The 12,813-nt window shown below is 32.5% G+C and overlaps 1 protein-coding gene across 2 annotated transcripts in view; it reads right to left on the bottom strand.

Annotated features, from left to right (window-relative positions):
• DPP10 (dipeptidyl peptidase like 10) overlaps positions 1-12,813 on the bottom strand; it is a 1,400,194-nt gene that overhangs the window by 477,592 nt on the left and 909,789 nt on the right. For both annotated transcript variants that reach the window (XM_021695867.1, XM_021695868.2), the window contains exon 3: positions 890-985. In XM_021695867.1, coding sequence (XP_021551542.1) covers positions 890-985 — 96 coding nt within the window. The remainder of the gene's footprint in view (positions 1-889; positions 986-12,813) is intronic.

Raw genomic sequence — 12,813 nt, forward strand, 5'->3', positions numbered from 1 at the left:
GGTCTTTATTAGATAAAAAGGGAAAGCTCTTTTTATCTGTCATACAAATAATCTACTCTATGCCTTGCAAACAAGCAAAGTTATTATGTCTAAATAAAGTGAAGGGTAAAGATTAATAACTATCTAACAACAGTGATTAGTATAGTCAGGCAAATTGGAATAGTCAAGGAATGGAAACATGACTTCCTTTTTAACAAGGATGTTTACATTTCTTACGATTAGATTATCCAGTAACTTCTCCTATTACCTTTCATTAAGACAAACCAAAGTCCATGGAGCATTCAGTGGTTTTTATTTTTTGGTTGTTTCTTTTTTAATCTAGATGCTTTTTAAAAGCTTTTGATAATAATAAAATCAGAAATAACCTAAGGGAAACTGAGGCAGTGTTTTTTCTGGAAGAGGACAAAGTGCAGTATATTTCCATGCCATACCCAAGTATTTCAACTTTGCAAAGATTCTTCCTAGTTTGTAGCACTTAAGCTTAAAAAGAAAAGCCACAAAGAGAGAAAAGAAAACTAATGTGATTGCCAAATTTGAAGCACTTACCTATAAATGCTCCCCAAATCTAGACTCCTACACCAACAAGAATTATCCAGAGAAGTGAAAAAGATTTAACACATGCTTAAAGCCACAGAACTAGTGATTGTGAAGAACAGCAGAGATAGAACAGTCAGTCTAATACTTGGAGAATAATTTGATTGATGACCTATCTTAGGAATTGGATTTCTTGCATAAAAGCCAAGTTATTAATTTCTGACTAAGTAGTATATTGGTATATGTAGTCATTGAAGCATAATGTCCATTAAAATACTAAAATACCATTATTTACTTTAATTTTAATGACATGGAACTCAAAATAAATATAGCACATACAAATGCGTGCACATACCATTGATCCACCGAGCTTCTGGGTCATGAAGCACAAAGTCTCTCCTGAAGAGGTCTTCTAAAGACAATCTAGTTTCTGATGAATTTGTGAGTTCATCTAAAATAAAATAAATCTTAGATTAGACACTTACCTCAAGTTAGTTTTGAAAACTAATGAATTATAAAATTTGGAGTATTTTGTTACAAAGATATGTTAACTAGAGGACAATATAGTTATCTTCGTATGGTCTTTGGCATTTGAAGCTTTTTGTTTCATGAAACTTTTTAATATATTATTTTAAGTATTATAATTGCCTTCATCTAGCACAAATTTAATAGATCAATCCTTGTTATGTAGTGATATGTAATATAAAAATAGTTAAGAGTTCCTGTTCTGCATTGTGCCCACACATTTTTCAGGGTTTAACCATAATCTAGCCCATTACTTTCCAAAATGACTTTGACATATTCTCCTAATGCTAAATTTGTATATTTGTTGTAAACACCAAAGATGAGAGAGTTGAGGGTCCTGATATAAATGATAAAGAAAACTTCCCAACTCTGGAGGAAGTTCACCAAATAAATACACAGAATGAATAACAAGTTCCACCAAATAATTACCACCAAATACTAGATTTAGAAGTGAAATATAAAAATTCAAACAATTCCAGTATATTAATGAAGAGCACACATTTATATAAGTCTCTGACATAAAAACTAGTTACACTCCTCTTTTTAGTTCAAGAATCTAAGAAATGGAAGGATAATATGGTTGAATTACCAAAACCAGGCATAACAAACATGTTTTTGATACAAGAGGCTATAGAAAGTTAGCAATATTTCATTTCTTTTCAGTAGCATTTTTTATTTACTGAATAAAATCATTTTTGTTACCTTTCAGCTGTGACCTTCACTCTGGTTGAAAATAAAATGTCAAAGATATATACTAACCTCATTAGATATTGTTTTTTTAAAGGTTCAGCATTTATTGCAGTGAGAGCTTTGTTTCTTCCAGCTGAAAAGCTGGGGTAAAGAATCAATAACTTCAAATGCAATTTCCTCTCACATGAATCAACCCATATTTAACCAACAAAATAATTGCTAAGAAACAACTGAATAAAATATTACTAATGGTGATAGTGAGAATTGTACGATCCCAAGGCTAGCATAGGACATTGTGATCATATATGGATTTTCAAAACAAAACGGTCCATTTGATAGTCTGACACATCAAAATTGGAACTTTCTTTATTCATTCAGCAAATACTGGACCTTTAATTTTCCAAAACTTTAAATGAAGTATTATAAGTTACTGGAGACATCTAGGATCTGTCCTGAGGGATTCACACTTGCAAATCAAGAAAAATTATGCTAAATGTCAGAATGAGGATACAGAGTAGTGTAGAAGTACAAAGAAAGGAAGGGAATATCTTGCAAAAGGCATCAGAGAAGGCCTCAGTTATAAATAAAATGACCAACTCTCATCCATTGCTGGAGGGAATGCAAAGTGTTAAAGCCACTTTGGAAGACAGTTAAGTGGTTTCTCACAAAACTAAATATACACTCCAGCATTTGTGCTTTGTGGTATTTACCCAAATGAGTTGAAAACCTATGTCCACACAAAACTCTGGGTATGAACTTTTATAGCAGCTTTATTCATAATTGCCAAAACTTGGAAGGAACCAAGATGTCCCTCAGGAGGTGAATCAATAAACAAACTGTGATATATCTAGATGACAGAATATTATGTAGTGATAAAAAATGAGCCATCAACTATGAAAACATATGAAGGAAACTCAAATGCTTATAACTAGATAAAAGAAGACAATTTGAAAAGACTATACACTATATGATTCCAACTATGTAATACTCTGAAAAAGGCAAACTATGGAGAAACTAAAAATATCAGTGTTTTGCCAGCGGTTGTGGGGCAGGGTGAGGAAGGAAAAACAGGTGGAGCACAGAGGATTTCTAGAGCAGTAAAACTACGCTGTATGATCTATAACGGTGGATACAAGTCATTATACATTTGTCTAAACCAGGGCACCTGGGTGGCTCAGTCTGGTAAGCATCCGACTCTTGATTTTGGCTTAGGTCATAATCTCAGGATTGTGAGATTGAGCCCTGCATTGGGCTTCAAGCTTAGCACAGAGTTTGCCTGAGCTTCTCCCTCTTTCTCTTCCTCTGCTCCTCCCCAGCTCTCTCTCTCAAATAAATAAAATCTTAAAAATCTTAAAAAAAAGAAAAATAAACCTAGATGTGTGTGTGTGTGTGTGTATTTTTCTTACAAAGATTTCTTTTTGTACCTAGGTAAATTCTACGTATTTTGTCTACTGTATCTTTAATGATACAGATGTTTACACATACTTTATTACATCTTTTACAATGCAGATACAGATACAGATGTTAATATAAGAAATACCTTACAAGGCAAGTGCACCATACCAAATAATCTTATTTTCAAATAATATTTCAATTATATTATCAATAATTCACAAGCATATTTTCCTTTATATGATCTTTAAATTCATATTTCAACATACCAAATGGATAATCTTATTAAAACTGCAATAAATATGCACAGTAAATTGGAAAACTTTAACCATTTTATAATATTAAAACTTTTCACTCAGAACTACTTATACCACTCACATTATATGTACATTTATAATATAGCATCTTCTATTTTTAATATAGATCCTTTACTTTTCTTATTAGATTTAGTCCTAATTACATATACTTTATTATTACCATGAACAGAACAGCTCTCATTCTTATTTCAATATTATATATTATAGATATATATGATTTTAAGGTATTTGCAGATTCACATGCAGTTGTAAGAAATAATACAGAAAGAAAATCCTTTATATACTTCATCCAGTTTCTCTCAAATACATGCAATATCTTCCATAATACATATCACAAAAAGAAACTGATATTTATATACTCAAAGTCATTCAGATTTCAATTTTACATGTATTCATTTGTGTATGTGTGTGTGGGTATGTTTGGTTCTATGCAATATATATGATGAGCACCAGTCAAGATACAGAATAGCTCTATCACCAGCATAGAACAGCACTTTTATTACCATAGCCTCCCTCTGCAGCCATTGGCAAACACTAATCTATTTTCGATCTCTGTAATTTTGTTATTTCAAGAATACTGTGTAAAAAGGATAATACAACATGAAACCTTTGGAAATGGACTTTTTTTCACTCAGCACATTCCCTCAAGATCCATCTAAGTTGTTGAGTCTATCAATACTCTGTTCCTTTTGATTGCTGAGTAATATTCCAGGGCATAAATATACCACGGTTTGTTGAACCTTTTATTCGTTGAAATACATCTAAGTTGTCCTTTGTAGTTTTGAGTTATTATGACTAAAGATTCTACGAGCATTTTTTTTAACAGGCTTTGTATGAACATAAATTGTCCTCTCTTTGGGATAAATGCCAAAGTATGCAATTGCTGAGTCACATGGTAAGCATATGTTTAGCTTTGCAAGTAAATGTCATAGGTTTTTTTGGAGTAGCTGTATCATTTTGCAATTTCAACAGCAATATATAAATGATCTAGTTTCTCTGCATTCTTGCCCCAATTTTTGTGTGTGTTTTTTTTTTTAATTTAGCTATTCTGATATCAATGTAATGATATCCCATTGTGGTTATAATCTGCATTTCCCTAGCAGCTAATAAACATCTTTTAATCTATTTGTAAACAGTATATTTCCTTCAGTGAAATGTCTGTTCATGCCATTTATCTATTTCTAATTGGATTGCTTTTGTTTGCGTGTTTGTTGGTTTAACTTTTGAGTTGGAAAGCTATTCTAGATACAAATCATTTGTCAGATATTTCAATTTCAAATATTTCTTCCAAGTCTCTATCTTGTCTTTTCATCCTCTTAAAAGGGACTTTTCTAGAGAAAAAGTTTTCAAAATCATTGTGGTCCAGTTTATCAATTTTTCCTTTAATAAACCATGCTTTTGCTGTCAAGATCAAGAATGCTTCACCTATTCCGTGGCCCTGAAGATTTTTTCCTATTTTGTTTCTAACAGGGTCATAATTGCATATTTTACATATAAGTCTCTGATGCATTTTGAGTTATTTATTGTATATGATTTGAGGACTGTTTGAGATTCATATTTCATTTAAATTTTCTTCTACTGGATGCCCAATTGCTCCAGCACCATTTGTTAAAAAGCATTTATTTCATTTTAGTGAATTATTCCCTTATGTTAAATGTTAAAAACAACATTGAATAATAATGGCAGTAATGACACACTTGTCCTTTTTATCTACAATGGCATCTTCAATATTTCATTATAGAATAAGATATTTTTTCCTAGAATTTTGGTAAGGAAACTCTATCATTTGTAGGTAATATTTTTTATCCCTATGTCAGTTTTTATTTGAAATTATTACCATGTCATCATGCAGTTCCAGCCTCTTTCATATAAACATATTTTTTCTCTTTTAATGTATTGATATAAAAATTATGTAAATGAAATTTCCTATTTCCAGCCAACTTCTATCTTTATAACAAAGCCCAATTGGTCAGGTGAATTGTTATCATTTTATACTATGAAATTAATATGTAAAATCATTACTTAAATGTTTAGATCCATGTTGATGAATGAAATGATATGATCCTTTTATTTTCCATTTTGTATCATAGTCATCAGTTAATATTTATATTAAATATTTTTGAACTTTTCCTGTGATCTGCAGTAATTTAAAATATTTAAAAAGAAGAATTTTTCTTTTAACTCCATTGTACCTGGAATTGATTTTAAAATCTTTTTTTTTTTTTTAAGATTTTTAAAAATTTATTTATCAGAGAGAGAGAGAGTACAAGCAGGGGGAGTGCAGGGCAGAGCAGGCAGAGAGAGAAGCAGACTCCCCACTGAGAAAGGAGCCCAATGCTGGACTCAATCGCGGGACCCCTGGGATCATGACCTGAGCCTAAGGCAACCGCTTAACCGAGTCACCCAGGCACCCCTGATTTTAAAATCAACCCATCAAAATAATTCAAATTATTGTAATTAATCTTCCTTTTAAACAATAATCAGAGAGAGAGATATATGTGATTTAAGGATTAATTCATTTGGTTTCAATCATTATTGAGAAAATGTACTATATACTTCATTCTTTTTTCTTTCTTTTTCCCATTTGGGGTGTCTGGGTGTCTCAGTTGGTTAAGCCTCCAACTCTTGGTTTGGGCCCTTCTCTCCCTCTCTAAAAAATAAAATAAAATAAAATAAAATAAATAAATAAAAATAAACAAAAAAAACAATGTAAAAAAACAAAAAAGAAATAGTTGTAGGTTGTACCAGGACATATCTTGCGATTTTTTTTTCTGTTCCAATAATATGTACTTTCATCCTTCAAATTTACATTATGAACTATCTAATTCTTTAACTGGGAATTAGCAAACCTTTATTCATTTTCTTGGTGATAAATTAAGAAACATTAAAGAGAATTTGGGATTGTGTATCTGATCTTGAATGGCATACATTTTGACCTTTACTATGCTATATAGTGTTTCAGCATCCTAGTGAAAGAAAAGGATAGCGGAAAAAGGCAGAAAATAAGAAGGGAACTAATGCTTCAGCTGTTAGATAATAAAACAAAATTTTATGGTCTGTTGACCGGTTAGGAAATGTACAAGCAACAAATATTTTGAATAGGTCTAGAATTTAGTGATGATTATTACATAAGAAGGGGTGGGAGGGATGTTATTATTTCAATGAATTTTAAAAATTCACCAATGTTTAAAATGGAAATGTGCTAGAAGAGTAGCCTGCACTGACACTAAACAGGGAAAACTGGTAACAACCTGTAAAACTAGATAGAGATTTAAACATTGCGGTGGGAAATGGAGGTGGTGGTACAGTGGGCTTCAGGAGAAAGGATAGAATCACATGAACAGAAAGGGGAAATGGCTTTGTACGTCTTGTGGGAAATTCTAACTACCTGATTAGATATTTTTTATTAGTGTTTTAACAGGAAATTATTTCAAATAGGATTTAAATTAAAAGAAGTATTTCTGAGCCTCTGATGTCAAGAGTAAACTAGATAAAAAGTAACACAATTAGTTTCTATAAAGAGAAGCCAAGAACTGAAAGTCAGAAATGAGTTTTTCTTCAGTTCAATACTAAAGAACTTTCTTTTTTCTTCTAAGATTATGCAATCAACTTATTTCAAAAGGCCATTTAAAAGCAAGATTGGATTTTTGGAAGAAAGCACACAAATACCAGTAACAGTCTGTGATCTTAAAAGACAGACTAGAACAGAAAAAAGAACATGGAATGAATTATTTAATGTCAGTTCTGTCACTGAATTCATGTTGCCTTAGCTAAGATTCTGTATCTTGTAACTATTTAACAAATGATTACTGTTTCCAATTTTTTTTTTTTTTTGAGTACAGTTGACAGACAATGTTACATAAGTTTCAGATGTACAACTTAGTGATCTGGCAAGTTTATATATTATATGTTATGCTCACCACAAGTGTAGCTACCATCTGTCCCTTTATATCCCTATTACAATATCATTGACTGTATTCCTTATGTTGTGCTTTTTATTCCTAGGACTTATTCATACCATATTGGAAGGCTATTCTCCCACTCCCCTTTACCTATCTTACCCAACCCCCAACTCCTCTATTCCCCTCTTCTCTTGTGATTTTTATTATACAGTGCATCTTATTAGATTTTTGTGCTGTTCTTCATAACTATAATCATAGGGTCCTATTTGGTTAACAAATACTTAGCCTTTTACCAGCAACTATTAATTATTATAGGTATTCAGAGTTTCACACATGTATACACACTCACATATATATACACACACCAAAGAGGTATCTCATATTTAGTTGCAAAATAACTAGAGATATGTTACTCAGTATTAGTGAAGAATAAGGACTATGAGAGATAGATTTTTTATAAAGATTTTATTGATTGATTTAGAGAGAGCATAAGTGGGGGGATGGGTAGAGGAAGAAAGAGAATTTCAAGCAGACTCCACCCCGAGTGTGTAGCTGGACGCAGGGCTCACTTTCACGACTCTGAGATCATGACCTGAGCTGAAATCAAGAGTTGGACGCTTAACTGACCGAGCCGTCCAGGTACCCCCCTATTTCTTTTTTAAATAAATGAACAAATATACAAAAATCATTAGGCAAAATATTCAGTTTACTTAAAGTTAGTCATTCTCATTATTATGATTAAAACATTAAAATGTATAAGTCAATATGAAGCAGCTTTAAATTTTTCAATTTCAGAACCACAAAGAAATTTTTTTTGTTGTTCTTTTGGAATATCCTTGTATTTCACTGTTCTTTCCTTAAGCCAAAATGCTTCAAAATGTATGTTCTCAGATTTACCCTGCCAGAAACTCAGTATTGAGTTTCTTATTATAATTAATGGGGAAAAAAAGGTAAAATGTAAAATTCACTCAAAAGTCTCTTTTTGGAAGAAGGACATTTGACTATATTTAATCCATAAGGTCAAAAATATGAATCACACAAGTAACAAATTACTATTCTTTTCAGTGAAGGAAACTTCAAGCAGCTTGTCACTTAGTATTGTTGTGAACATCAATTCAACCATTCAAGCAGAAGCACAAAAAGAATTAGTGCATCACATAACATCTGTTTTATAGTCCCAGAAAACTACCTTTGTTCCTTCTAGTATGTCAGGAATTTACTTTTGTATCACTTTCTTTTGCCTTTTCTTACTCTAATATCTTGTGGCAAAAGCTAAGTTTCTTGAACAAAGAGGCCAGTCAATTCCTCATCAATTCTACCCCCAGAACTACTTTTGATTCAGATTAACCTGGCACCTCATAAAGTCTACTAATATATATGCTTCTAATACAATTCATTCCCTAAATCAGATTATCTTCCACCGAACATTTGTTCCTTCTTGAGTATATCTCTAGCATGTGGCTTTCATATCAAAAGCCATAATTTAATTATAAAAAATGCATATTAAAAACCAGCTATGTGAAAAGTTACCAAACTATGACCAAAGCTGTGTCTATACTGAATAGACTCGAACAGGACAGTTGGCAAATAAGGTATTATATATTTATTTATGTGTCTTCTTCTTCCACACCCTGCCCCCTCTTCACCATACATGGGGAGAATTTTTAGGAATTTTACATTGAATATGAAATGATGAAATGTGGATTACAAGAAGCTTGCCTACTATGATGCTTTCATCTTCTCTAAGGTTCCCAACACACGGTTATGGGCCTATTCTCCCATCTCTATTCTCAAACAAGAAGAAGCAATAATGCTGAAATAACAGTCATCAGAGGTAGGAGGCCATATGCTAGTTCTAGTTCAATGCTTAACTATTATATATGCCCATGATACTAACACTATCACTTAGTCTATCTAGGTCAGTTTCTTCTCTGTAGAGAGAAAAGTTTGGACCAAATTACACCATTGTTAGCTGTGTTCTAGAAACCCCTATAAACTTTCTCAGGACAAAGACCAGAGGGGGAAGGACAGGGGTTATGTGGTCAGAACTCCACAATCAGAACAGCTCTGCTTTAATGTATTTTTGACTGCTTCATATAGAATTTTATTGGAAATACCATGCACACACACTGGCATGCATACACACACACACACACATACAATGGCCTATGCAGTAGCTTGCATCTCTAAGATCCCCTAGTTTCTGTTACATTTTGTGCAACTTCCCCTTGTTTTCCGCAGAGACTCTAAGTGCTCATCAAAGAAAGAATGTATTTTCAGGTTCTGAAGGACTTATTAAATTCTACCTCAAACTTGTCACCTCTTGAATAAATAAATCAAGAGCTTTAGGATTTACTCATAGGTTTAATTAGTCAAATTAGTCAATTATTCAAAATGCTAATCATTCTCAAACCTCGTTTTGAGAGCTTTTTCAAATTAACATCTCCTGAATTTGAGTAGAAAAGCTAAAATTGAGAAATATACTTGCACAAAGGCTTTTCACATTGTGAGAAAATTATGCAATGATGCAGACACACACACACACTCTGGAATGATGTCTTTTTTCTTATTTTTTTTTTAACCTTGAAGTGCTATGGTTCTACTTTGAGCCTTTGAGCTCTTCTATACCCATGTTCCTCCCTCAGGTACACTGTTTGTTTCAATTACATTACCACTGGCAAATTTTTGTTTCCTATCTTTATTACCCTATAGCCCAGGTTTGCAGAGCACAGTTTGTGAACAACTATTGTAAAGGGGTCCTACACTCAAAATTATATTCACAATAATACTACAGCATTATCTTCCTTTTACACTGGGTTGAAATTTTCACCATTGGTACACAAACAACAGTGGATGAAATTCTGAGCACTTTAGTGTGAGCCAACACTAGAAGGTTCACATGTGCTCAATTAGAAAAAATGCCATTTCACTTAAGAATTTCTTCTATATGGTTATAAAATACGATAATTGTATTAAATAGCAATACTTAAATCTTTTTAATATCAGTGTAAAATCTGTTTAAAATCTGAAGTACACACAAACAAAATCAAAACCACTTCCACAGTATGCCAACATGATAGTTGTCTCAAGGAAAAACACCTTGGCAGCTGGTTGAGTTATGAACTGACCACTTTTTTTTTTTTCATGTAACACCATATTTACAAGAAGGAATGAATAACGAACAATGACTTCAGATTTAAGTATAGGTTTAGTTCAGTATCTGAAAGTAGAGTGTTCCCATGAAACCTTTTGTAAGCTGAAATGCATAAAGCAAAAGTATTCCCTGCCTTCTGAGAGCTCACATTATATCATATCTGTTTTTATGAAAGTCTACATCAGTACTTGTTTTGGCTAACCAAAAGAAATCCAAAGGGGATATTTAGTTTTACAAAAGAACAAAAACAAAAAACAAAAAAATCTACATTATACTCATGTAGATCTTTCACAAAAACAAAGTAGCATAATGCAAACTTTCAGAAAACAAAGGATACCTATGTTGGCAAACACTTTCCTTCAAAATGAATGAAATGAGCCTCTCACGTAACACACACATGCATGCACACACACACACACACGTGACTATCTGTTACAATTATACAATTTAAGCTCTTAAGCAAAACACGTACATTTTGGAAAACTGGTGACTTCTCCCTTGAATTTGACTGCTTTCCAAAACTTTTTTTTTTTTTTTTAAGATTTTAAGTAATCTCTATACCTAACGTGGGGCTTGAACTCACAACCCTGAGATTAAGAGTCACAAGTGCTACTGAATGAGCCAGACAGGTACTCCCCCAAATTTTTCTGGTGAGACTTTCAAGTAGTATCATCAGTGATGTTAACTATGCTTTTGTTTTGTTTTGTTTTTATGTTGTACAATAAATGCCACCAACAATTGGAAAATTGGCATAATGCAGTGAACTAATACTTTGCAAATGGCCAAAACACAATGCTACAGAATCAGGCATAGGTAAGAGATCTTTAAGTAAAAGGTGGACCAATGGGTTTTAATGTAGCAAAGTACTGATAATTTATTGACATTTTCAGATTCCACATGGCAACTAACTTTTGAGAATCAATCACTTGCCAAGTTTTCAAGAAGGATCAAGGAAGGACAGCTATAATTACATGAAAAAGCTATCAGAACACATCTTCCATTTCTAACTACATATAATTATGAGACCATGATTCCTTCATATTGTCAACCAAAACAACCTACTGCAAAAGAGTTAACACAGGAACACATATCAGAATCCTGATATCTTCTATTTATCCAGACATTAAACAGATTTATAAAAAATATAAAATAATGTTGTTCTATTTTTCTTCTGAAAAATGTACCTATTTTATTACATGTTATGTATATTTACATGTAGAGTTTTATCATTGCCATTTTAAGTGATTAAGAAACATTTTAGAAAAATTCTCAGAAATTATATTTTAATATCTAATCCAGAATATGTTGATAAATATAACTGAAATGCACAGAAAGTATTTTTGGGGGGCCTCAATAATCTGTTAGAATATCGTACACTAAGCCCTACTGTGTATACATCATTGTGTATTTTATTGTTTATGTTTATCTACATTTCAAACTGCTAAGTTTATAGTAAATAGTATTCTTGGTCTCTATAGATGTGGATTTTCTTTTTGGCAACATCATCATTTTTTAAATCAGATTTAATGATCATACCCTTTTATTATATTCATCCTCATGAACTTTCACAGAACACATCTGTTACATTATCAAATTTTTAATGCAAGAGTGAATAACTGGTTAAATTTGTCACTGGTCAATATTTACTGGAAACCAAGTTTGTATTGATATTACCAGCGATTATGCATGGTATGATAAGCATGGGGAATTGTGCAGATGGTAAAAATATAAACCCTATGCTTGAAGGTTTCAAATATAATAAAGAACTCATGTTAATCATAGACAGAGGCCAATGCACATGTAAATTATATCAGCAAAGTCTGTCATCAGAGTGATATCAATGAACATGGAGGAGTAGGCAACTCCAAGAGGCTGTTTCTCCACAGAAACATCAAAAAGTAAGCAAAACTGTTAGAATAAACTTTGTCAGAACTCTGGAAAAGAGTCAAAGGTTTACAACAATCTAGCAAACACTGAACCAAGAAAAAGTAACTTAAAAACAGTAGGAAAGCTTTGTGGCATTTTTATTTGCCATCATTCCAATCCCCTCCCTAGTTCAGTGGTGATCTTTAAATCAACAGCCTGCACTTAGAGTATGGCACCCTGGTCTCTGGATTCTGGAGGAACCAGAGTAGACCTTATCTCAAACAAATTATGTTTCCTTGCTCTACCCTGTCTGGGGCTACTGAAAGGACTGACACAAGGCACTTATTTTATTTTTTTTTATACCTGACCCAGAATACTTAGCGCAGAAAATCAGCGGATATTCTGAAAAACATTATAAGGCAAATGAATAAGC

This window comes from Neomonachus schauinslandi, chromosome 3, assembly GCF_002201575.2.
Source record: "Neomonachus schauinslandi chromosome 3, ASM220157v2, whole genome shotgun sequence".
Taxonomy (NCBI): Eukaryota; Metazoa; Chordata; class Mammalia; order Carnivora; family Phocidae; genus Neomonachus; species Neomonachus schauinslandi.